The sequence below is a fragment of the Panthera onca genome, chromosome A2 (assembly GCF_046562875.1).
Source record: "Panthera onca isolate mPanOnc1 chromosome A2, mPanOnc1 haplotype 2, whole genome shotgun sequence".
In the NCBI taxonomy this organism is placed as follows: domain Eukaryota; kingdom Metazoa; phylum Chordata; class Mammalia; order Carnivora; family Felidae; genus Panthera; species Panthera onca.
The window spans coordinates 53780090-53805036 of record NC_138340.1 but is presented as its reverse complement, the minus strand read 5'-3'; the positions used below and the strand labels follow the sequence as shown (position 1 = coordinate 53805036).

The 24947-nt window shown below is 41.8% G+C and overlaps 1 protein-coding gene across 4 annotated transcripts in view; it reads right to left on the bottom strand.

The window, feature by feature from the left end:
• Window positions 1-24947, bottom strand: part of TSEN2 (tRNA splicing endonuclease subunit 2) — a 48968-nt gene that overhangs the window by 9665 nt on the left and 14356 nt on the right. For all 4 annotated transcript variants that reach the window (XM_078442741.1, XM_078442739.2, XM_078442740.2 and 1 more), the window contains 4 exons: window positions 17041-17572; window positions 15790-15867; window positions 6152-6202; window positions 3162-3300 (listed from right to left, as the gene is read on the bottom strand). In XM_078442741.1, coding sequence (XP_078298867.1) covers window positions 3162-3300; window positions 6152-6202; window positions 15790-15867; window positions 17041-17572 — 800 coding nt within the window. The remainder of the gene's footprint in view (window positions 1-3161; window positions 3301-6151; window positions 6203-15789; window positions 15868-17040; window positions 17573-24947) is intronic.

The window sequence follows — 24947 nt, the reverse complement described above, 5'->3', positions numbered from 1 at the left end:
GAGAGAGAAGGCTAGATATCACAACTGTGAGATCATGACCTGAGCTGAAATCAAGAGTCAGATGCTTCAACAACAGAGCCACTCAGGCAACCCTACTTTTTCTTTTTCTTTCCTTCTTCTTCTTCTTTTTTTTTTTTTTTTTTAAGATTTTAAGTAATCTCTATACCCAATGTGGGGCTTGAACTCACATCCCCAAGATCAAGAGTCACATGCTCTCCCAACTGAGCCAGCCAGGCACCCCAGCAAGCTGTTCCTCTTATCCCAGGCTAGCACTGCTTGTGAACCTCTGCTAAAGCAGGAAATGTGAAGACACCCTTCATGTTGCTGCTGGGCCAGAGACCTGGTCTCAAATTAATTATACAAGCAGCCTGAAGTTACATGATATGACCCAGCTGTGCCAAAGGCCTCTGGGGAGTTGGAAAATAGCAGTTGTTTCATTTCTTTTAAAAAAACATCTGTCCTTTCAACCATCTCCATAAGGCAGTTTTGGTTTTAAAATTACTCTTCATTCAAAAATATGGCTTAGTATTGAAAATACATGAGATAAGGTATGCTTAGAAGGCACTCAACATAGGCTCCTGTCCCCTGCAACTTTTTATTTTAGTTTTTATGAAGATGTTTTAAATGTGTGTGTGTGTGTGTGTACGTTATGGTGTTATCCATGTTATATGATGAGCAAATGGAAACTCAGAGAGAAGTAATTTGCTTGAGGTCACATAGTAAAGAGGCAGAGCTGGCTATGAACCCAAAGAGCTCTCTTTACTAGCCCCCTGCCACTTCGCAATGTGTCCCTGCAGACTTCTTGACTGGAAAGTTCTAATTCAAGTTTCACTCCTACAACGAAAAAGCTGAAGAAGACCTGCCAAGTGTTTACACTGAGTGGCTACTCTTACAGGAGTATGAAAAGGAGAACAGGGCAGGAAGCCAAGGAAGGAAAATAGGCACATAACTTATTTAAACATTGTGAACTGTGGCCAACACAATTACATGGAAACCTAGCAAACTAATCTCAAGCTAATCCTGATCATTCGTGTGGTAACCCTGAGTTAGGATATCTGTACCTGAAATCCAGCCGTGGAACAAACAAAAGGAATCATTTATCTTAGAGGAATAGGAAATTCTTAACCTTTATTTTGAACTGCAGACATGTTCCCTCCCCGCTTGAGAATTTAGTGAAAGGTTCAGACTCTTGACCCATAACAACACACCAATCTAAAACACAGTATTTTATATTGTGCTGGGGTTTCCTGAAGACTATCCTATGATTCCAGGTTAAGCACAGTTTAGAGCATTTAAAGATTTAAAAGAATGAATTGGCTTTCTTTGGGTATTTAAAAAGGCTCAAAGCATTTGGAAGGACCATATGACACAGGTCAAAAGACCTCAGGGGCCGTGACTTCTTAGAAGACCTTTCAAATATATTGCCATTTTTTGTCTGAACCTCACAAGTAATTCTGAAAAGCATCCAGGAAGCACCCTCACTTGGGAGGTGAGGAAAATGAGTTTGAGGGACTTGGCAGTGACACTAGTGCTGGGCACGGACCCTAGGATTTATGCCCACTGACCCGGGCCTGTGGCTTTGGGAGCCACTTACACAACGACAACTCTAAATTTTTATCTGAAGGCTGTCCTATGCTCTAGAATCATCTATTTTACAGTATCTCCACTGTACTTAATATGTCTAAAATACGAATCCATGTATGTAAGCATTATCCCTGATTCCTCTTAAATGAAACTCCTACATCCATTCTGTCTGCAGGGTTGGTTGGGCTCAGCTTCCCTAACAAAGTCTATCTGCTTCCATTTTTGCCCCCTGCCCCTCATCCCACAGTCTACCAGTAACAGAGGAGACAGAGAGTTCTATTCATTTAAGTCACTCCTTTGCTCAAACTCTCCCAAGACTTCTAATCACCAGAATAACAACCGGGCCCTACATAATCTGCCCAAGCTTAATTTGCAGACATCACCTCATGTAACTCTCCCCCGGGATCTCTAAGTACTAGATACACTACCTTTATGCTGTTCCTGAGACTTCCCTGCCTCAGGGCCTTTGTGCTTGCTATTCACTCTGTGCCTACCATGTTCTTTGCTCTTCCCCTGGGATCTCTAAGTTCTAGACACCCTGTTTTTATGTTGTTCCTGAAACTGAGCTCATTCCTGCCTCAGGGCCTTTGCACTTGCTGTTCACATTGGGCCTACCATGTATTTCTCCAGATTCTCAAGTAGCCTGTTCCCTACTGTGGTCACATTTTGCTTGTTTTGATCACATCTTTTCAGAGCCTTTTCCTAACTTTCCTGACTTTCTATCCCTCTACTATGTTTTATTTTTCTTAGTATTTAATAGTCCCTGAAATTAGATTATATATTTACTTGTTTGCTTATTGATCTCCCCAGCGAGAATGTACGCAGCTCCATCAAGGCAGCTCTGTGTTTGTCTCATTCACCTCTGTCTTCCTGGTACCTAACAAGACCTGGCTCACAGAAGAGTCTCCGTAATGATCTGTTGAATGAAGTGCTCATCTGGTCCAAAAGCCTTACTTTAAGATAAGAAGATGCAGTTTCTAAGGGCCTGGGCTCCAGAAAAAGCCCAGCTCCGTAAGTAACTGGTCCTGGAAACTATTAGGGGCAAATGACCCATTCTCTCACAACTGCAGTCTCTCTATCGGAAAAATTAGAATAATAAGAGTATCCTTTGCTGCTTTAGGGATTAAATGAGATAATGAATTTTAAAATGTTTGACACATAGTAGATGCTCAACAAATGGTAGCTGTGATTATTCTTCTAATTCTGTGATTATTCTCATTTGCTAGATGTGACAATGGAGGCCTAGAGGATGAGGGACTCCCCAAATCATAGGAGTGAGTGGCTAATGAGAGGAGGGGGCAGAGCTGTAAAACTCTCTTCTCAGATTACAGAGTGGTGAGAGAAAAAAACCTGAACACTTAGGCCTCCAGGCTTCTATCCCGGGCTTGCCCCTTAGACTTCCTTTCCACTCTTCCTGGACAAACCCTCCACTTCAATCCAAATATTCTTACCTAAGCCAGAAGGAAAGCATCATCTTAGAAAAAAATGAGCAACAGTACATATAACCAATTCAGTTTTCACCCTGGGATCTGCTGCGAACCTTGGTTCTCGCACCTACCGAGGCAAGAATTACTTACGTAAATCTGTCCCATACTTCAGTCCCACTTTGGGAACCCAGCCCTTGCTTCGGAAGTAATGGTATGCCATGTACGTAGTCCTGAATGTGGGCTGAACTATAGGGAAAGCTTTCCAGAGCTTCAGGATTGTTAAAGGCTCCTAATATTAAAAAAAAAAAAAAAAAAAAGAGGGGCATGATTATGTATGTGTTCACTCATCATTCAGCCAGTGAACGGACATCTACACTAAGTGCGGAGTGGAAGCAGGGAACACGGTACCCACAACGGAGGGACTTAACAGAAGATCTAGGCCCATGCTGTCCAGTATGGCAGCATCAGATATAGGCCCGAAGGGAGATGTGCCTCAAGGGGAAAATACACATTGAATTTCAAAGACTTGGTAGGAAAACAAGAAAGTAAACTATCTCAGTAAGTTTGGAAATGTTGAGTTAAACAAATCTTGCAAATAATATAAATTAGTTTCACCTTTTTTCTTTTACCTCCCCCCCCCACCCTTATTTTTATGAGACAGAGAAAACATGTGCACATGTGAGCTGGCAGAGGGGCAGAGGCAGGGAGAGGGGAAGGGGGAGGGGGAGGGGGGAGAAAGGGAGAGAGAGAAAATCTCGAGCAGGCTCTATGCTCAGAGTGCTTCCATGCTTAATCCCATGACCCAGAGATCATGACCTGAGCAGAAACCAAAAGTTGGATGCTCAACCGACTTATCCACCCAGGCGCCCCTTTTTTTCTAGTGGCTACTAGAAAATTTTAAAAAGGACCCACATGGCTCCCATCTGAGGCTTGTGTTTACTTCTGTCAGAGAGCACTGGTCTGGAGGACCTGGGAAAGGCTGCCCTGAGAGAGCAACATCTGAGATGAGGAGGAAGTAGCCGAATGGAAGGGGATGGTGGGAAAATTGGGGGAGGTGGGGTGGCTGTGGAAGAACACTCTGGGCAGAGGGACGAGTGCGTGCCGCGAGCTCGAGTGTGACAAGTCCACCAAAGCCACAAGGCAGCATGTTACAAACATTTCACAGACCCAAGAGAGTAGCTACTGTATGTCAGGCCACATTCAGAAAAGCCAAAATGTAATTTTGTAAAAGCTTAAAAAAAAAAGACGCTTCATTTAGTCCTTAAAACTGGAGGGTGTGTTATCTCATGGCACAAATGAGCAATCCAACAGCTTCAAAGGGCATTTTGTTCCTAATGGAGGATGTGAAGAGACCAAGAATGGCTTGGTTCAGAGAACATTCAATTTTTTGGATGGTTTAGGGCTCAGTCAATGAGACTTGCTCAGTTTGTCTCAGCCTAAGATTTAAAATCCATAAATATGAGCTACAGGTTTTTTTCCTTTCCTTATTCTTTTTTTTTTGCAGTTGTTCCTAAGATAGAAAATCCATACATACGTGGCCTTTATTTTTTATTTTATGTATTTACTTTTGGGGGAGAGAGAGAACGCAAATGAGCAAAGGGCAGAGAGAGAGAATCCTAGGAGGGGGAGAGGGAGGGGGAGGGAGAGAGGGAGGGAGGGAGGGAGAGAGGGAGGGAGGGAGAAAGAGAGGGAGAGAGAGAGAAAGAGAAGCAGGGCTCACCTGAAGCAGTGCTCATGTTTTGCTCAAAGCAGGGCTGATGTTCACCAGAAGCGGGGCATGAGCTCACCCAATGTGGGACTCAAACTCATGAACCATGAGATCATGACCTGAGCCAAAGTCAGATGCTTGACAACTGAACCACCCAGGCGCCCCTATGCGTGGCCTTTCAGTCCTAACGCAAGGAAACAGTTGGCCCTCCTCTAACAAGAAACAGTCTTTCAGGGAAGGTTGAACTTTCGATATGGCTAGCCCATCAAGTTTCAGAGGCTGAGGATTCTATGTAGCAGTGGAATGTTCTGGCAGATTTTGGCTAAGGCCCAGGAGAGGAGGCAAAGGTGGGCTAAGAATGGCCACCACCTGAGAAAATGAATCACCCATCAGCCGACATCTGTTTCCAAACCACTGGAATAGTCGTGAAAAGAATTTATATAATTAGAATTTGAAGAATGATAAAATTATGCACTCCCAGGTACAGAACAAAATATACTGTCTCTATTATTCTGCTTACCTTTCTCTTTTTAATTTTAATTTCATTTGAATGATTTTGAATAGGTATTATATTCACATGCATAGAAGTGTCCAGGGAAGTCTCCCCTTCTATCTGTGCGCCCAGCCTCCAATGCCTCCACCAGAAGGTAAGCCGTGGTACCAGCTTCTTGTGGGACTTTCTAAGGGCAGCAGGCTACAGTATAGAATCACGGCTTTGGGAATACCTTGACATAGCTTCAATTATTAGTTCTAACCAGACTAGCTGTGTGACCTTGGGTGAGTTACTTACTTCCTTTGAGCTTCAGTTACCTTATCTGTAGAATTCTTACCAGGCAGAGGCAAGGATTAGGTACTGCAGGTAAGGTACCCAACACACAGCTTTTACCGAAGTAAGTGCTAAACATGGACAGTTTCAACTTTTGTTGCTAATTTTTAGTACTTTTCTGACACAGATTTCCTGATCATTATTTAAGATCTTGATCTTCTCCTAGTCTCTGGGAATGAAATCGAATCTAAAAGAGTCAAAGCTGGCTTTTGCCTTAATAGTCCCAATTCAGGACCCAAAGCCCAAATGTAGAAAAAAAATCTGATCCAATTTTACTGGGTGAAAGTAGGCACGTTTGTATTACAGCAATGTGAAAATTACTACAAGCTGCTTTCAACACCAGGAAAAAATATTTTTTTTAAATTTTTAATGTTTATTTTTGAGAGAGAGAGAAAGAGCGAGCAAGCAGGAGAGGGGCAGAGAGAGAGGAAGACACAGAATCTGAAGCAGGCTCCAGGCTCTGACCTGTCAGCACAGAGCCCACACAGGGCTCAAACCCATGAACCGTGAGATCATGAACTAAGCCAAAGTTGGACGCCTAACCAATTGAGCCACTGAGGCACCAGGAAAATTTTAAGTGGACTGTATCTAAATAAGACATCTTACCTTCTCATAGTAGATGCTTAGACATCCTAGAGCATAGACCAGGAAAAAGGCCTAAAAACAGAGCAAGCAGAAAATGCTCATTAGAAACTGTCCCACATTCTTGAGAAGTTATTTTACAGACTGATTTCTCTTTGCCTCAAGTACAAACTAACATCCTTAAATCATCTTCACAATGGTGACAAATTTTTAACATAAATGATTCATGCAAATTTCAAGGATTTAAAAAACATCTAAGAAAATATAAAAGTCACAAATTGGTTAAAAATCAATTAAAAAAGCATTTGTATGATATTTCCATGTATTTTTCCCCTGAAAAATCACATAGCTAAACTGGAAAATGATGTAAATAGCTGTAACAACAGCAACTTTTGCTCATTAGATTTCCTCTGTAAAATTAAATAACCATATTAAACTGAGAAAAAAATTTACAGAAAGAAATATATGGAAATTTGTGAAAAGTAGGCAGTGCAGATTTGGCTTGCATAACAAAACATGAGTTTTTTAGTCACCCATGCAGTAAAGTGATTTCCTATTAAGTAATCCCTATCTTTCCATGAACTTCATTATATGGTAACTTTTTTCCCCCCGCCAAATGTTTGTTTATTTTTGAGAAAGAGAGGGGGGAAAAGCATGAGTGGGGGAAGGGCAGAGAGAGAGAGGACAGAGGATCTGAAGCAGGCTCTTTTGCTGACAGCAGAACCTGATGGGAAGCTCTAACTCATGAACCGCGAGATCAGGACCTGAGCTGGTCGGATGTTGAACTGACTAAGACACCCAGGCACTCCCATTATAAAGTAACATGTTTTACTTGTATGAGGAGGCAGGAGGAAAAGCAAGGAAAGTCAGCTCTAGTTGAGTAAAATCATACTTGGAAATAAAAATAGTTTTTTAAAAAAGTTTATCTTTTTGAGTAACCTTACACTGAACATGGGGTTTAAACTCCCAACCCTGACTACTGACTGAGCCAGCCAGGTGCTGCAAAAGTGATAACAGTTAAGACAATGCCAAACATGGATACCACCAAATAGACCCTGTTTTTCACTCTACTTATAGAGGAGAAAAGGATTCATGTTTACACCTGAATAGACTTATGCAAAATTGCTGTGTACCAGTGGCTAAATGGTGGCTATTAGTAAAACCGGGTTACTTTCTGTATAAATATGAGGATGGGAGATTCATTTACAACCAAACGACAAACATTATGCTGCTGCTGCCACCTGGCACAGATGAGGAGGGCCCTCTTATGTAGTGTGGCAACCGAGATGCAGTCCCCAGCCAGAAAGGAGTGGCAGGTTTTTATCAAGAAAGGATGCTGTATTTTGTCAAATGCTTTCTCTGCATCTATTGTGAGGATCATGTGCTGAATCAGAAAAATATGCAGCCAAGAATTCTTTATAGCAAGGCTGTCATTTAAAATAGAAGGAAAGGGGCACCTGGGTGGCTCAGTCAGTTAAGCGTCCGACTTCGGCTCAGGTCATGATCTCGCAGTCCATGGGTTCGAGCCCTGCGTCGGGCTCTGTGCTGACAGCTCAGAGCCTGGAGCCTGTTTCAGATTCTGTGTCTCCCTCTTTCTCTGACCCTCCCCTGTTCAAGCTTTCTCTCTCTCTGTCTCAAAAATAAATAAAATGTTTTAAAAAAAATTTTTAAATAGAAGGAAAGATAAATTCCCAAACAAAAACTAAAGGAGTTCGTGACCACTAAACCAGCCCTGCAAGAAATTTTAAGGGGGACTCTTTGAGCGGAGAAAAAACAAAACAAAAAGACCAAAAGCAACAAAGACTAGAAAGGACCAGAGAACATCACCAGAAACACCAATTCTACAGGCAACACAATAATCACTTGAAATGTAAATGGACTAAATGCTCCAATCAAAACACATAGGGTATCAGAATGGATCAAAAAACACAAGACTCATCTATATGCTGGCTACCACATACTCATTTTAGACCTAAAGACACCTGCAGATTGAGAATAAGGGGATGGAGAACCATGTATCATGCTACTGGATGGCAAAAGAAAGCCAGAATAGCCATATTTATATCAGACCAACTAGATTTTAAAACAAAGGCTGTAACAAGAGATGAAGAAGGACATTGTATCATAATGAAGGGGTCTATCCACCAAGAAGACCTAACAATTCCAAATATTTATGCCCCCAACTTGAAAGCACCCAAATATATAAATCAATTAATCACAAACATAAAGAACTCATTGATAAATAATACCATAATAGTAGGGGACTTTAACACCCTATGTACAACAATGGACAGATCATCTAAGCAGAAAATCAAAAGGAGACAATGGCTTTGAATGGCACACTGGACCAAATGGATGTAACAGACATATTCAGAACATTTCACCCTGAAGCAGCAGAATACACATTCTTCTCAAGTACACATGGTACATTCTCCAGAGTGGATCACATACTGGGTCACAAATCAGCCCTCAACAAGTAAAAAAGATCAATATCCTATCATGCATATTTTTAGACCACAACGCTATAAAAGTTGAAATCAACCACAAGAAAAAATTTGGAAAGACCACGAATACTTGGAGATTAAAGAACATCCTACTAAAGAATGAATGGGTTAACTAAGAAATTAAAGAAATTAAAAAGTACATGGAAGCCAATTAAAATGAAAACGTGACAGTCCAAAACCTCTGGGATGCAGCAAAGGCAGTCATAAGAGGAAAATTTATAGTAATCCAGGCCTTCCTAAAGAAGGAAGAAATGTCTTAGATACACAACCTAACCTTACTCCTAAAGGAGCTGGAAAAAGACAGCAAATAAAGCCCAAAACAAGCAGAAAAAGGGAAATCATAAAGATTAGAGCAGAAATCAGTGATATTGAAATTAAAAAAAAAAAAAACAGAACAGAGCAATGAAACCAGGATCTGGTTCTTCAAAAGAATTAACAAAATTGATAAGCATCTAGCCAGATTTATCAAAAAGGACCCAAATAAATAAATAAATAATGAATGAAAGAGAAGAGATCACAACCAACACTGCAGAAATACAAACAATAATAGGAGAATATTATGAGCAATTATATCCCAACAAATTGGGCAATCTGGAAGAAACAGACAAATTCCTAGAAAGATATAAACTACCAAAACTGACACAGGAAGAAAAAGAAAATTTGAAGAGACCCATAACCAGTAAGGAAATTGAATCAGTAATCAAAAATCTTCCAACAAACAAGAGTCCAGGGCCAGATGGCTTTCCAGGGAAATTCTACCAAACAATTAAAGAAGAGTTAATACCTATTTTTTTGAAGCTATTCCAAAAAACAAAAACGGAAGGAAAACTTCCAAACTTATTCTATGAGGCCAGAATTACCTTGATTCCAAAATCAGACAAAGACCCCACTGAAAAGAACTACAGACCAATTTCTCTGATGAATATGGATGCAAAACTTCTCAACAAGATACTAGCAAAGTGAAGCCAACAATGCATTAAAAGAATTATTCACCATGATCAATTGGGATTGATGGGCTGTATGGTTGATTCAATATCCACAATTCAATCAATGTGATACATCACATTAGTTAAAAAAAAAAAAAAGGTAAGAACCACATGATCCTCTCAATAGATGCAGAGAAAGCATTTGACAAAATACAGCATCCTTTCTTGATTAAAAAAAAAAACTCAAGAAAGGAGGGATAGAAGGAACATACCTCAAAATCATAAAGGCCACCTACGAAAGACCCACAGCTAATATCATCCTCAAATGGGGAAACTGAGAGCTTTCCCCCTAAGGTCAGGAACATGCCAGGGATGTTCACTTTCTTCATTGTTGTTCAACATAGTGTTTGAAGTCCTAGCCTCAGCAATCAGACAACAAAAACAAAAAGCAAGCAAATCAGCAAGGAAGACGTTAAACTTTCACACTTCACAGATGACATGATGTTCTTTTGGAAAACCGAAAGACTCCACCAAAAAACTGCTAAAACTGATACATATATTCAGCAAAGTTGCAGCATATAAAATCAATGTACAGAAATCAGTTGCATTTATAGACGCCAATAATGAAGCAGTAGAAACAGAAATCAAGAAACTGATCCCATTTACAATGGCACTGAAAACCAAAAAATACCTGGGAATAAACCTAACCAAAGAGGTAAAAGATCTGCATGCTGAAAACTACAGGAATCTTATGAAAGAAACTGAAGACACAAAGACATGGAAAAACATTCCATGATCATGGACTGGAAGAACAAATATTGTTAAAATGTTGATACTACCCAAAGGAATCTATGCATTCAATGCAATCCCTATCAAAATAATACCAGCATTCTTTACAGAGCTAGAACAAACAATTCTAAAATTTGTATGCAACCAGAAAAGACCTGGAATAGCCAAAGTAATGTTGAAAAAGAAAATCAAAGCTGGAAGCATCACAATTCCAGACTTCAAGCTGTATTACAAGGCTGTAATTATCAAGACAGTGTGGTACTGGCACAAAAACAGACACATAGATCAATGCAACAAAATAGAGAACTCAGAAATGGACTCACAAATGTATGGCCAACTACTCTTCGACAAAGCAGGAAAAGAGTATCCAATGGAATAAAGACAGTCTCTTCAGCAAATGGTGCTGGGAAAACTGGACAGCAACATGCAGAAGTATGAACCTGGACCACTTTCTTACACCATACACAAAAATAAACTCAAAATAGGGGCGCCTGAGTGGCTTGGCTGGTTAAGTGTCCAACTTCAGCTCAGGTCATGAGCTGATGGTTTGGTGAGTCTGTGCCCCATGTTGGGCTCTCTGCTGACAGCTCAGAGTCTGGAGCCTGCTTCGGATTCTGTGTCTCCCTCTGTCTCTTCCCTCCCCTGCTCACACTCTGTTTCTCTCTCAAAAAATGAGTAAATATTGGAGTGCCTGGGTGGCTCAGTCAGTTAAGTGTCCGACTTTGGCTCAGGTCATGGTCTTGCGGTTCGTGGGTTCAAGTCCCGCGTTGGGCTCTGTGCTGACAGCTCAGAGCCTGGAGCCTGCTTCAGATTCTGCATCTCCTTCTCTCTGCCCCTCCTCCACTCGCACGCTGTTTCTCTCTCTCTCAAAAGTAAATAAACATTAAAAAAATTTTTTTAAATGAATAAACATTAAAAATAAAATAAAATAAAATAAAATAACTCAAAATGGATGAAAGACCTAAATATAACAAAGGAAACCATCTAAATCCCAGGGAACACAGGCAGCAACCTCTTTGACCTCGGCCACAGCAACTTCTTACTTGACATGTCTCCCAAGGCAAGGGAAACAAAACCAAAAGTGAACTATCAGGACCTTATCAAGATAAAAAGCTTCTGCATAGCAAAGGAAACAAGCAACAAAACTAAAAGGCAACTGATGGAATGGGAGAAGATACTTGCAAATGACATGTCAGATAAAGGGTTAGTATCCAAAATCTATAAAGGACTTATCCAACTCAACACCCAAAAAACAAATGATCCAGTGAAGAAATGGGCAAAAGACATGAGCAGACACTTTTCCAAAGAAGACATCCAGATGGCCAACTGACACATGAAAAGATGCTCAACGTCGCTCATCAGGGAAATACAAATCAAAACCACACTCAGATACCACCTCATGCCAGTCAGAATGGCTAAAATGAACAAATCAGGAGACTATAGATGCTGGTGAGGATGTGGAGAAACGGGAACCCTCTTGCACTGTTGGTGGGAATGCAAACTGTTGCAGCTGTGGAAAACAGTGTGGAGGTTCCTCAAAAAATTAAAAATAGATCTACCCTATGACCCAGCAATAGCACTGGTAGGAATTGACCCAAGGGATACAGGAGTGCTGATGCAAAGGGGCACTTGTACCCCAATGTTTACAGCAGCACTTTCAACAATAGCCAAATTATGGAAAGAGCCTAAATGTCCATCAACTGATGAATGGATAAAGAAATTGTGGTTTATATACACAATGGAATACTACTTGGCAATGAGGAAGAATGAAATATGGCCTTTTGTAGGAACGTGGATGGAACTGGAGAGTGTTATGCTAAGTGAAGTAAGTCATACAGAGAAATACAGATACTGTATGTTTTCACTCTTATGTGGATCCTGAGAAACTTAACAGAAGCCCATGGGGGAGGGGAAGAAAAAAAAAAAGAGGTTAGAGAGGGAGGGAGCCAAAACATAAGAGACTCTTAAAAACTGGGAACAAACTGAGGGCTGATGGGGGGTGGGAGGGAGGGGAGGGTGGATGATGGGTATTGAGGAGGGCACCTGTTGGGATGAGCACTGGGTGTTGTATGGAAATCAATTTGAGAATAAATTTCATATTTAAAAAAATAAATACAATGATTATTATTGGACTCAAAAAAAAGATTTAATGAGATTAAATCTTATAAAAATTTTAAAGGCTACACAAAGCACCTACCTGCTCAATTCATTTTCGTTTTCCGTCCTTTTTAAGGAACGATTTAGATATTACAGCCTGGAAAATTTCAATCCTCTGTTTGCTAAGCAAGAGACTCCTTCCTGGTATGTGTTAGAATTTAAGTTCCTTAGAAACTTTCCATTATCAGTCAACAAGTGTTTCTCTAAGAACTGATGAAACCAATGCCTCATTAATATTTACTGGCCTAAATAAACGGCTTTTATGAATGTACACAAACTGCTCTTAGGTACTTATTACAGATGGAGTGGATCTTAATTCAGTTGAGTTGGCTTTACTTGGAATTAAATCATCAGCAGACTGGGGAAGTCAGGGGAGGGAGCGAGTATGTCCCTTGAGATCTCATTAGTAAGTTTTTACTATCAGAGCAAAATGGAGGGAAGAGTTTAATGAGGATTTAATGTCACATCACTAAATCCAGTTAGAGCCCAAAGCATTATAACAGAAAAACAGTTCTCAGTAACAGATCTCTAAGAGGCAGATCTTTAAGTCAGCTGTGGTATTACCATTCTCAATCCCTAAAAAGAACTCCTCTGAATCACCACAGAAGGGCCGCCCGTGTTCCTGAGGACATTTATGGAAACACATTAAACTGCAGAGTGGTGCACCAAACATGGGTGATTCATTCATAGGAAATCTGCCAAAACAGAACTGAGAAGCAGAGCTAGGTCTCACTGCACACTCCCTGAAAACTGTAACACCTCTCTGGAATGTCCTCTGGAACCAAGCAGCTTCCAAGAACACAGAGCAACCTCACCTACCTCCCAACACTCTTGCTTTTCTTCAGGGAGTGTTTGGGAGACAGCAGTGGACAGCAGCCCCTTTTCTTGTAAAAAGCACCGAACGGAATACAAGTGGTCACCTACTGGGACAGTGAGCTGACACCTAACGCTCTCTGCCTACTGCTGCTGCCTCCCAGGGCAGAGACACTGCCTGGCTCCTCCTGGCCTCAACTATCCGGCCCACCCTCCTATTGATGCTTGTTATGGTCCTCACCCTTCCCTGACACAGCTGTCTGCAGTGCCCTGGTGCCACCCGGTAGAGAGACAGACTCCTGATAGATACTTATAGATGTGCCCTCCACAGTCTAGCCATCCTGTATTGCCATCCAGGACTGAGCTGCAAGAAAGAGCCCATGCTGTCCAGTGTCCAAATGGCAATCCCCCATTTATCCTTTAAACTCCACGGATACTACCGACCTTGTAAAGTCTTCCCAGCTATAATTAGTAATCATAATTATTAAGCATCCTGGGTAAAGGATACTAGAGGAGCAACACTGGCACCATCCACAGACTGCACTGAATGTAATTATTTCTGGGCTACCTTTAGAACCAGAGTCATAGTCTGTTTATTTCTGTATTGTTACTACTAAGCTCAGTGCCTGGCACACAGGAAGTACCCAGTGAAAATTTTTGCAAAATTGACTGCAAAAGAAAAGATTCCAACTAGCTTTTATAAGTAATTTAATTATAATTTACAAGTAATTTAATAACTTAATAATGATGATAATGACAAGAATAGCATGCGGTAACACTTACTGAGCATTTTACTATATATCAGGCACTGTGCTGAACCCATCACAAGCAGTAGTTAATTCCCAGAACATCTTATGAGCGAGATGCTATATAACCCTCATTTTACAGAGAAGAAATCAAGGACCAGAGAGCTCAAGCCCTTAGAGAATGGGTATCCACAGTGCTGTCCAGAACTTTCTGTGATGATGATGTTCTACACCTGTGCTATCCAATACAGTTGTTACATCCACAAGCAGCTGCTGAGTGTGTGAAATGTAGCTGGCGCAACTGAGAAACAGAATTCTGCATTTTGCTCCATTTTAATTAGTTTAATAGAATAGTCACATGTGCCTAGTGGCTATTGTCTTTGACAACAGACTAAGCTATCTCATATAAAATGAGATGAAGTAAATAATTCCAAAAATCCTTTCCTGGTCCATAAGGCTGTACCTTTGGCTTCACTGTGTGGAAGGAAGTACAGACAAGGAAATCAAGAGAATATGGAGACACAATCATTTCTCTGTGGACATGTCTATGAAGTTACCAATGTGGATGCATTCAACACACATTTCCTGAGAATGGTGCTAGACACTGCTGAGGCTACCCAAGACAGGCAGGAGCGCTCTTGGGGAAGAGGCACATGGGTGCGAGGAATGGGTGCTATCTTCCAGGGCAGAAAGGACACTTCTGTGAACAGTATAAACATAAGCAAACAAAGAGGGACTGAACAACAGGTGAACACAGCATAGAGGAACTTTAAATCAGAGGAAAAATTTATGATGCACTTAAAAAAATTTTTTTTAATGTTTATTTTTGAGAGAGAGCAAAACAGAGTGTGAGCAGGGGAGGGCAGAGAGAGAGAGTGAGGGAGACCCAGAATCCGAAGCAGGCTCCAGACTCTGAGCTGTCATCACAGAGCCTGACACAGGGCTTGAACTCACAGACTGCTAGATCATGACCTGAGCCTAAGTTGGACGCTTGACCGACTGAGCCACCCAGGTGCCCCAGATGCAAGTTTTAGTGAGTCACTTTTAAGCCAACTTTTGGGAATGCAGCTATTCCATTAAGAGAACATGTATTAGTAATCCTACAGAAGGAGATATCTAGAATCCATTTATGTAATTAGCAGTCATTACATGACTTAAAGCATGCATCATAGCTTATTAAAAGCTGGCGAAACTCCACAAATATACTGAAAACCACTGAACTGTACACTCTATCTATCTATCTATCTATCTATCTATCTATCTATCTATCTATCTAGAATATGGAGGAAGGGAGAGAGAATCCCAAGCAGGCTTGTTAGTGATGTCAGCGCAGAGCCCGATGTGGGGGCTTGATCCCACAACCTGCAAGACCATGACCTGAATCAAGATCAAGAGTCAGGGGCTTAGCCAACTGAGCTACCCAGGCACCCCTGAACTGTACACTTTAAATGGGTGAATGGTATGGTACATAAACAGTATCTCATGATATAGGGAAGTCCCCCACCCCCAAAATCTTAGACTTGATGAAAGGAAGGCTAAGGAGTGAAACTTAGGCAGGCCTACTTTGGAAGCTGCCTATGGTCATTTCAAGACCGATTTATAACATTCAGTTATTGAATACTCACTTGCTGAATTACAGACAGAATTGCATTTATAGGTGGGCTGCATTTACAGGTTGCCCAGGCCCTGAGACCAAGAGCTGAAAAAATAACATGCAGGAAACATACCTCTTCTAGGCTAAGTTGCAAATACTCCAAGATCCGATATGGATTTCTTCTGCATATTAATCTCTTTTTTGGTGCCAACTGAAGACAGAAGAAAGAAAATACATAGAGAACAAATGAAAGGACTACATGTTACACAGAGCAGATTGCATTTTAAAACAAACATGCTTCTTATAAATTTCCCAATTCACATTTATTGGTTTAATACTGTTAAAAATATAGATTTTTATTATTATTATGTAGAAAAATAAGTTTTAGGTTTTCTACGACTAACATTTTCATTTATTTCTTTTTTCCCCAAGAATTTTTCCCGCAATTGTGATCCTTTTGTTGGTCTGTTTTATGTCCTTCTTTTCACCGACCTGTACCTCACAAGTGTGTGCCTAGGTTCTTAATTAGACTTCACCATCTCATTCTGAAGCGTAGATAGCACTTCTTCAAATGGTGTTTCACATACTACTTAGCCATTAGATTTTCTCATTTTTAGCTATTATAGACCATTTCAGGGCACCTGTCTCTGACTGTGCATCCATCATTGAAGTGGCTCTGGGTCTGCTTCCCAGTGCTTCTCCTATGCTGGCTGACTTCCATACCCGAGACCCTCTGCTACAGCCAGACTCAAGACTACATGTACTTACCACAACACTTCTTTTTATCCCACCCAAGGGAAAGAATATTATTGCAGCTGCTTTAATTTATACATTAAAAAAAAAATTAAGTTATTCACAGACTTGAAGTTTTAGTAGAAACAGCCCTCGTAACTACTGAGCCACCAGGGCTGGGATGCAGTGCCTGCGGATTCTGACTGTCTCACCACCTCTCACATGCCCTGAGTACTTAATATGGGCCTGCTACCAGTTCCGAGTAAGGGACACCCTGGTCATCACATATCTGCTATGGACCAGAAATAGATGGTTCTGGAGGAAGTGAATGATTTTCTTCTTGAACAATGCAGGGCTGAGGGTGCTGACGTCCTGTAATAGAAAAGCTGTTATCACTTTTGACTCCCCCAAAACCTAACTACTAATAACCTACTGTTGAATGGAAACTTTACCAATAACATACACAGCTCATTAAGGCATATTTAAGTATTATATGCTATATTCGTACAATAAAGTAAGCTAGAGAAAATAAAATGTTATTAAGAAAATCATATACAAAATACATTTATTGTACTGTATATAAAAAAAAAATCCATGTATAAGTGGATCCATACAGTTTGAACCCATGTTGTCAAAGGCCAGTTATACTCACTTCCTCACGTGGGGCACATTCCTTCTCGCTCACATGATACACATCTTCCTCTACCAGCACATACTCATCACTGGGCCCTCTCTCTCTGGCACAGATGAGATCCACTTGGGGACTCCTGTCCCCAGGCTGAGTGTCACGCCGGGGGAGAACATCTTTGCTGCAATGAACGTGGGGTGGGGGGCAGTGCTGCAGTGTGGCAACCTCTACCAAGTGTTCATCCAAGCCATCTGGAGTCAGTGGGTCAGGCCCTGAGCTCTCTTGTAGGTGGTCTGATTGCTCGTTAGGACCCTCCAGGTCTAGTGACTTTTCCGAGCCCCCATTCATCACAGAAAGTTCCTCTCTATCTGCAATACCTTCCATTTTGGGAATGGTTTCAGAATTCAGCTCATCATGCCATTGAAATTCTTCATTCCTTTTTATACCAGGATGCTCGAGTGGTTTTGTGTAATCCTTGAGGATTCTGTGCACTGTACTCTCATCCTGCCCCTGTCTTTGCATGAGCTTTGTGGCCCATTCTATACTACGCTGATACCTGCAAAAGGGAAATAATGTCAGTAACACTTGAATTTTTTTTTTTTTTTAACTTATTGTCAAGTTGGCTAACATACAGTATATACAATGTGCACTTGGTTTTGGGGGTAGATTCTCATGATTCATTGTTTAAATACAACACCCAGTGCTCATCCCAACAAATGCCCTCCTCAATGCCCATCTCCCATTTTCCCCTCTCCCCTGCACCCACCCCACTCATCAACCCTCAGTTTGTCCTCTGTATTTAAGAGTCTCTTATGGTTTGCCTCCTTCCCTCTCTCTTTGAAACAATTTTTTCCCCTTCCTTTCCTTCATGGTACTCTCTTAAGTGTCTCAAGTTCCACATATGAAGTAACACTTGAATTTCAATATTCAAAAGACAACACAGCATGCAAAAAAGATGGGTAGGCAGTATGCTGAAATGTTTATAGCAGTTTTTCTCAGTGGCAGGCCATAGGTAAATGTTTTCTTTATTATTTTTTTGTGCTTTCTTATTCTAATTATTTCTAATAAGCACGTGTTATTTTTGTTTTTATTATTAGAGCTTCATTTAACTTTTTGGTTTTCGAATAATTTTTTTTATTTGAGAAAGAGAGTGAGCGAGTGTGTGAGTGGGGGAGAGGGGCACAGGGGGAGAAGGAGAAGGGAGAGAGGGAGAAGGAGAGGGGGAGAGGGGGAGGGGGGGAGAGGGGAGGGGGGGAGAGAGAGAGAGAGAGAGAGAGAGAGAGAGAGAGAGAGGGAGGGAGGGAGGGAGGGAGGGAGAGATCTCAAGCAGGCTCCTTGCTCAGCATGGAGCTCAACATGGGGCTCGATCCCACGACCCTGGGATCATCATGTGAGCCAAAATCAAGAGTTGGATGCTCAAAAGACTGAACCACCCAGGCGCCCCTATTTTTCTCAATTTGAAAAAAAAATTGACCCTAGTTTAATGAAGTATGAAAATTTATGTAATTTAAAACTGGTAGGCCAAATGATTTACGTAAATATAAAGAGAATAGGGAGTCATCTGTCAGGATTTCTTTTACATTATTCTCAATTTTGGATATCACAATATTTTCTGAAAAATATCCCACTCACAACGTAAAGAGCTTTTGTTCAGTATCGGAGTGAAAAATGAGGATTTTAAGTTTATTTATTTATTTTGAGAGAGAGAGTGCACAGAGACAGAAGTAGAGAAAGAATCCCAAGCAGGCTTCGCACTGTCAGTGCAGAGCCTGACATGGGGCTCAAACTCACGAACTACGTGATCATGACCTGAGCCCAAATTAGGAGTCAGATGCTTAACCGACTGAGCCACCCGAGAGCTCCAAAATGAGAATTTAATAAATAGTTTTCATAGTACCTACTAAGGTTTCCACTACATGGGAAAAGAAATGATTATGGTGCTATACATATAGCCAAGCATCCTAGCAGGAAGGGCCCTTTTTCTCAGAATAATTTCTGAAGCATATTTTGGTGAGGAAATACCTGCTTAGTTCCTCAAATGTAAAGGCAACCCCCAAACATTTCCCAAGTTACATAAAGTCATAGGTAAGACAACAGGGTTCTGTCCCAGTGAGATGTCACCACATGACAACGCCACTGGAACACTTCCGTGTGGGCTCAGACCGACATACTGGAAAATCTCATCATCAGAAGGGCTAAAGGCAACTTTCTGCCTCTACAGCTGTTAGCCTGATAGCTCTTAAGAAGGCATGGTTTGTTGAAAGACAGGTAATTTTACTCTTCACCTTGAGTATTTTGCTTTGTGTAAGGATAGCTGAATATGTCATAAACTGCTACATCTCACACGCAATTGAACAAGGAAGCGGGCTGTTATATTTAAGAGATTTGTGGCTGCTTAACCCTGACCCATCAGAAGAATCTCCCAGCTGTCCACACCCTGTTTATCCTACATGGGGATGAACATGCCTTCCTACATATTGGGAATTGTATCTTAGATTTAAAGGTTAAAACCTAGCAAAGCTATTTTCACACCTGAGAAGCAGGGTGACATCGCGATTACATGCATGAGCTCTGTATTGCACATTTCACATTCAGCCTGACTTCGTCACTTGTAATTGTTTGACAAAGTCAATTACTTAACTTCTCTATGCTTGTTCCCCCACCCAGAAAATGGGGTAACCACATAAAGGGTGTTATGTATTACTTTTAATGATCAGAATTAAAAAAATGTAGCTGCTCATACAACAGCAGGGTGTCTTCTCACCTGCATGGAGAGCATGGCCACGGTTACAAGCAGTTAAAAGAACTTTCATTCAAGAGACCTAAAAAGAATCTTTGCTTTTCATACCACCTACAGCAATGGCTTTATCAGCTTCGTGGTCTATGAATCTCCTTTATCTGAACACAAATTTTTGTGTCAATGTGTACTTTTCTGGGAAGGGATCCACAACTTTCATCAAATTCCTTGACTCAAAATATGTGGAAGAATCACTGAAAGAAAGGTTCAGCAATTGCCCCTCTGAACAACAGATCTCTAACTGAGAGAGAGAGCACACACAGGCCACTGCTCTGCTCTCTGCAGTACGGTGGTCAAGGCAAATATGGGTTCAAACTCTCATTCCATTATGTTCTTGTACCAGCTACACAACCGTGGTAAGGCCCAGTTCCTCATCTTTAAACCAGGACTAACTGCACTTACCTCATGGAGGCTCATTTATTTAAAAAAAAAATCATTTTGGGGTGCCTGGGTAGCTCAGTCGGTTAAATGTCTGACTTTAGCTCAGGTCATGATCTCGTAGTTCGTGAGTTCAAGCCCTGTGTCGGGCTCTGTGCTGACAGGTCAGAGACTGGAGCCTGCTTCGGGTTCTGTGTCTCCCTCTCTCCCTGCCCCTCCCCTGTTCATGCTCTGTCTCTCTCAAAAATAAATATGAAAAAAATAAAATCATTTTGACTCACATTACATTAAGAAATACAAATAATATTAAAAAAATTTCATTTAATGTTTATTTTTTGAGAGAGACAGAGCACGAGTGATGGAGGGACAGAGAGAGAGGGAGACACAGAACCCGAAGCAGGCTCCAGGCTCTGACCTGTCAGCACAGAGCCTGATGTGGGGCTTGAACCCATGAACCATGAGATCATGACCTGAGCTGAAGTTGGGTGCTTAACCGACTGAGCCACTCACGCACCCCACAAATAACATTTTTAATGAATGGAAATGTACACCTTAATTAACTGCTCTTTGAGAGCAGGGACAGCCATGTGGGAACAAGCCCTGCACTAGATCTGGGTTCTGCAGTTGGTTCTTTTGTGTGATTCCGAGCTAAGCCACTTAGCCTCTCTGTCTCTTTGCTCTTCTGCAAGAGGCCAGAATCACACCTGCATTCCTGCCTCATAATGACCTCAGATGTTCATTTATGAAAGCTCAAGTGAGACAGTGGCTGCAAAAGCATGTGGAAGAAAGCCTCTGAGTAAGACTGGTGATGAAAACAGCCAGATACACAAATGACTAAGACATATGGCCTATGAGTCACAGAGCAGGTGTCGGCTCATTGGCTGGCAATACCTTAAAAAGCCAAATCCTGCTGCGATTACCCCCAAACACTGCTAGAGAGGCCGCAGGAAGAAAAAAGTGAAAAGTAAAAGTGAGGAAACATGAGGCGCAGACCGGCAGGAGGAAAAGGTGGTAGCTATGATTAGAAGCAACAATGAGGCTAGGGAAAAGCAGACTCAGTTTAGGGACACCAGACTACAGAAAATTGTGTACCATGTGAATACACCTCTGCTTTTTCTGTTTCTATTTCTTTGAACACACCTCTTTCTTTAGCATGGAACACCCTTCTCCACCGCCTATTGATTAATGCCTATTTATTACTGGAAGATCACAGCAAAATGGTTTTGAGTCAGTGTGCTTAGGTCTAAGTACTACCCTTGAGCAAGTTACGTAACCTCCTCGGGTTCCACTTCCTCACCTGTCAGATAACAACAGGACCTACCTCCAGGGGTGATGTGAGGACTTCAGAGATAGTAGAGTACCTCGTATGTGGAGTATACCCAAGAAACACCAGCATGTACAACTACGGTACTGTTCTATGTGTCAATTCCTCAGAGGCTCTGGAGCTCAACTGCCTGGTCTGAGCTGACATAATCTCAGACAAGCTGTTTCTAGGTTCCCCATGTATGAGACGGAAATAAGTACATCTACCTCAAAGGCTTCTTGAGAAGATGAACTGAGATGTCAGGTAAAGCATACAGACTGGGAACCAGCACTACTGGAGCAACCAGTACCCACTGACCACGACAATGGTGATGGTAATACATCACCATATTTATCACAGAAGAGTGCAATTGCTTACATCTCTTCCTCTCCCACTAGACTGAATCCCTTGAGAACAGGGACGGAATCTTTTCCTCCTCTTCTATCTGCAGCACCTAGCCAATGCCTGACACACAGGCACCTGCAGTAAATGCTGGCTGAATAAAGGACCACAAAAGAGGAGGGGAGACCAGCACCCCTCTCAGGGCTAGTCCTTCAAGGACACAACCAACATACTTCAGTCTCCTTGGGCATTATCTGAAGGCCCTGATCCCCATCTCCAGAAAGGATTTCACGGAAGGTAAAGGCCAATCAGAGTGAATGCACTTGAGAAATGGATCAGAGGGGCGCCTGGGTGGCTTGGTCGGTTAAGCGTCCGACTTTGGCTCAGGTCATGATCTCACGGTCCGTGAGTTCGAGCCCTGCGTCGGGCTCTATGCTGACAGCTCAGAGCCTGGAGCCTGTTTCAGATTCTGTGTCTCCCTCTCTCTCTGCTCCTCCCCTGTTCATGCTCTGTCTCTCTCTGTCTCAAAAATAAATAAATGTTAAAAAAAAAAAAAAAAAAAGAGAGAGAGAAATGGATCAGAGTTTCAGAGGGAATAGTAAAGAAACAATTATAACAAGTATTTAAACTGGAAAATTAACCTAAAATATAAAAATAAGCCTTTTTTTTAATATTTAGTATTTTTTTAATATTTAGATTGTGACTGTAATTATTACGGCCAAATAATGAATCAAGTATTGATAAGGGGGCATAATTTTCTGACAGAGTTGTCAGATATGGTTAAATCCTAGCCCCTGGCACCTGTGAATGTGACCTTCTCTGGAAACAGGGCCTTCGCAGATGTAACCAAGTTATGATGAAGTGGTACTGAGTGGTATCCTTGAAGGAAGAAGGAAATTTGGACACAGACACAGAGACAGACACAAGGGGACCTCCACGCGAAAATAAAGGAAGAACCTGGAGGGATGCATCTTCAAGTTAAAGAAGGCCAAAGATTGCTGGCTACCACCAGAAGCTAAGGCCAGACACGGAAGATGGAAGGATCATCCTCTAGAGTCTTCCGAGAGAGCACACCCCAGGTGACACCTTGATTTTGGACTTCTGGTCTCCAGAAGTATGAGAATACATTTCTGCTCTTTTAAGCCACCGAGCTTGTGGTACTTTGTTATGGCAGCTCTAGGAAACTACTACAAGGATCAATAAAATCCTTGGAACGTTATTACTACAGAGCTTATGAAGGGAGAACCCCAGGCAGGTGGCAATCTCCCCCCACCCAGAACCTCACATACTCAAAATGGCTTGATGCCATGCCATGTTCACTGCCAGCATGATCCGGATGCAGTTCTGAGGGTCAGGCTTCTGCTCTGTTTCTGAGTTTTATGTTGACTGCGGCTTTTCTGCCAGCTACTACTGGGATGGGGGCTCTACTCCTGGGATGGGGGCTCTGCTGGGTCCTTAGCAGGCCCCTCCCATGGACTAGAACCTGACATCCAGCCCCTGCCTGCAGTTATAGCCAGAGCAGCCACTGAGATCTCCCCGGTATCACTGCCTCCTGGCCACTCCTCTGGCCATGGGGTTACCGAGCACGAAACCAAAAAGGAGCTGTCAGATTCTGCCAGTATGTGCTAGAAGCAAGATGAAACATCATCGTGGGCATGGATATTTTTAGGAGGCTTACAGAAGAGGTGCACTTTGAGTTGCCCTTCAAGGATGCTGAGATTTATTTATATGTTTTTTAAGTATTTATTTATTAGTACAATTCTTATATATATATTTTAAAATTTATTTATTTTGAGACAGAGTGCAAGCTTGAGCCAGAGTCAGCATGGGGCCCGATGTGGGGCTTGAACTCACGAACCATGAGATCATGACCCAAGCTGAAATCAAGAGTCAGATGCTTAAACGACTGAGCCACATAGGCACCCCTAAATTTTTTTTAATGTTTATTTTTGAGAGACAGAGTGTAAACAGGAGAGAGGTAGAGAGGGAAAGGGGGACAGAAGATCTGAAGTGGGCTCTGTGATGACAATAGACAGCCTGATGTGGGGCTCGAACTCATGAACTGTGAGAGCATCACCTGAGCTGAAGTTGGACACTCAGCCAACTGAGCTACCCAGGTGCCTTTATCTATCTATCTATCTATCTATCTATCTATCTATCTATCAAGTTTGTTTGTTTTTGAGAGAGAGAAAGAAAGTACTCATGTGTGTGAGCAGGGCAGGGGTGGGGGTTGGGGGGAGACAAATGATCCCAAGCAGACTCTAAGCTCTGAGCTGTCAGCACAGAGCCCAGCACAGGGCACACACTCATGAATCATGAGATTATGACCTGAGCTGAAATCAAGAGTTGGATGCCTAACTGACTGAGCTACCCAGATGCCCCTCAATGAAGATTTAAATGCATGAATATTGAGTCAACAAAATCCTACCAAGGGACCACTAAGTGTTGGGGCTGAAGGGAGGAATCCGGCATGGTCTCTGCTCTCCAGGAACCGATAGTCTCAATCCAGGTATGTGATGGACGGCACAGGGAGGGACGCCAAGGCAGACTGCATGGGAGCCAGAGGAATGACCTCAACCAAGGGTGGGGTGGTGGTGAGGAAAGAACCTCTAGGAGAGTGGTATGTAGGCTGGATCGTAGGATGTACAGTGATAGCTAGGCAGTGCATGTGTTAGGGGGGGTCAGGGAGAAAAGTTTGGAGGAAATGGGAAGAGTGTAAAGAAAAGCTAGAGGAAGGAATTGTGGCTGTGTGAGTGGATGAGGAAGAGTCTCTGTGAAAGCGTTTCTGTCACCCTGCAAGTGTAGAGCAAGGAAAGAAGACAGGGCAGGAGGCCAATTTTAGATCTAAGTGTATAAGTGTATGCATCTTAGCACTTAAAGACATATACATTACAGGGTAATTGTTCATAATTTGGAAGGAATTAGAAGGGCAAAATATTTGGTTTAGGATTATTTAAAAAAGTAAACAATACATTTCAAATTCAATTTGATCAACAATAAGTTCAGACATAATTTTCAAGGACACATACACTACCAAAAAGAAAAAAAAAAAAGCCATGGACTACCACAGTGGAAAAGGTTATCTACAAACAGATCTGATTTAAGTTGTAG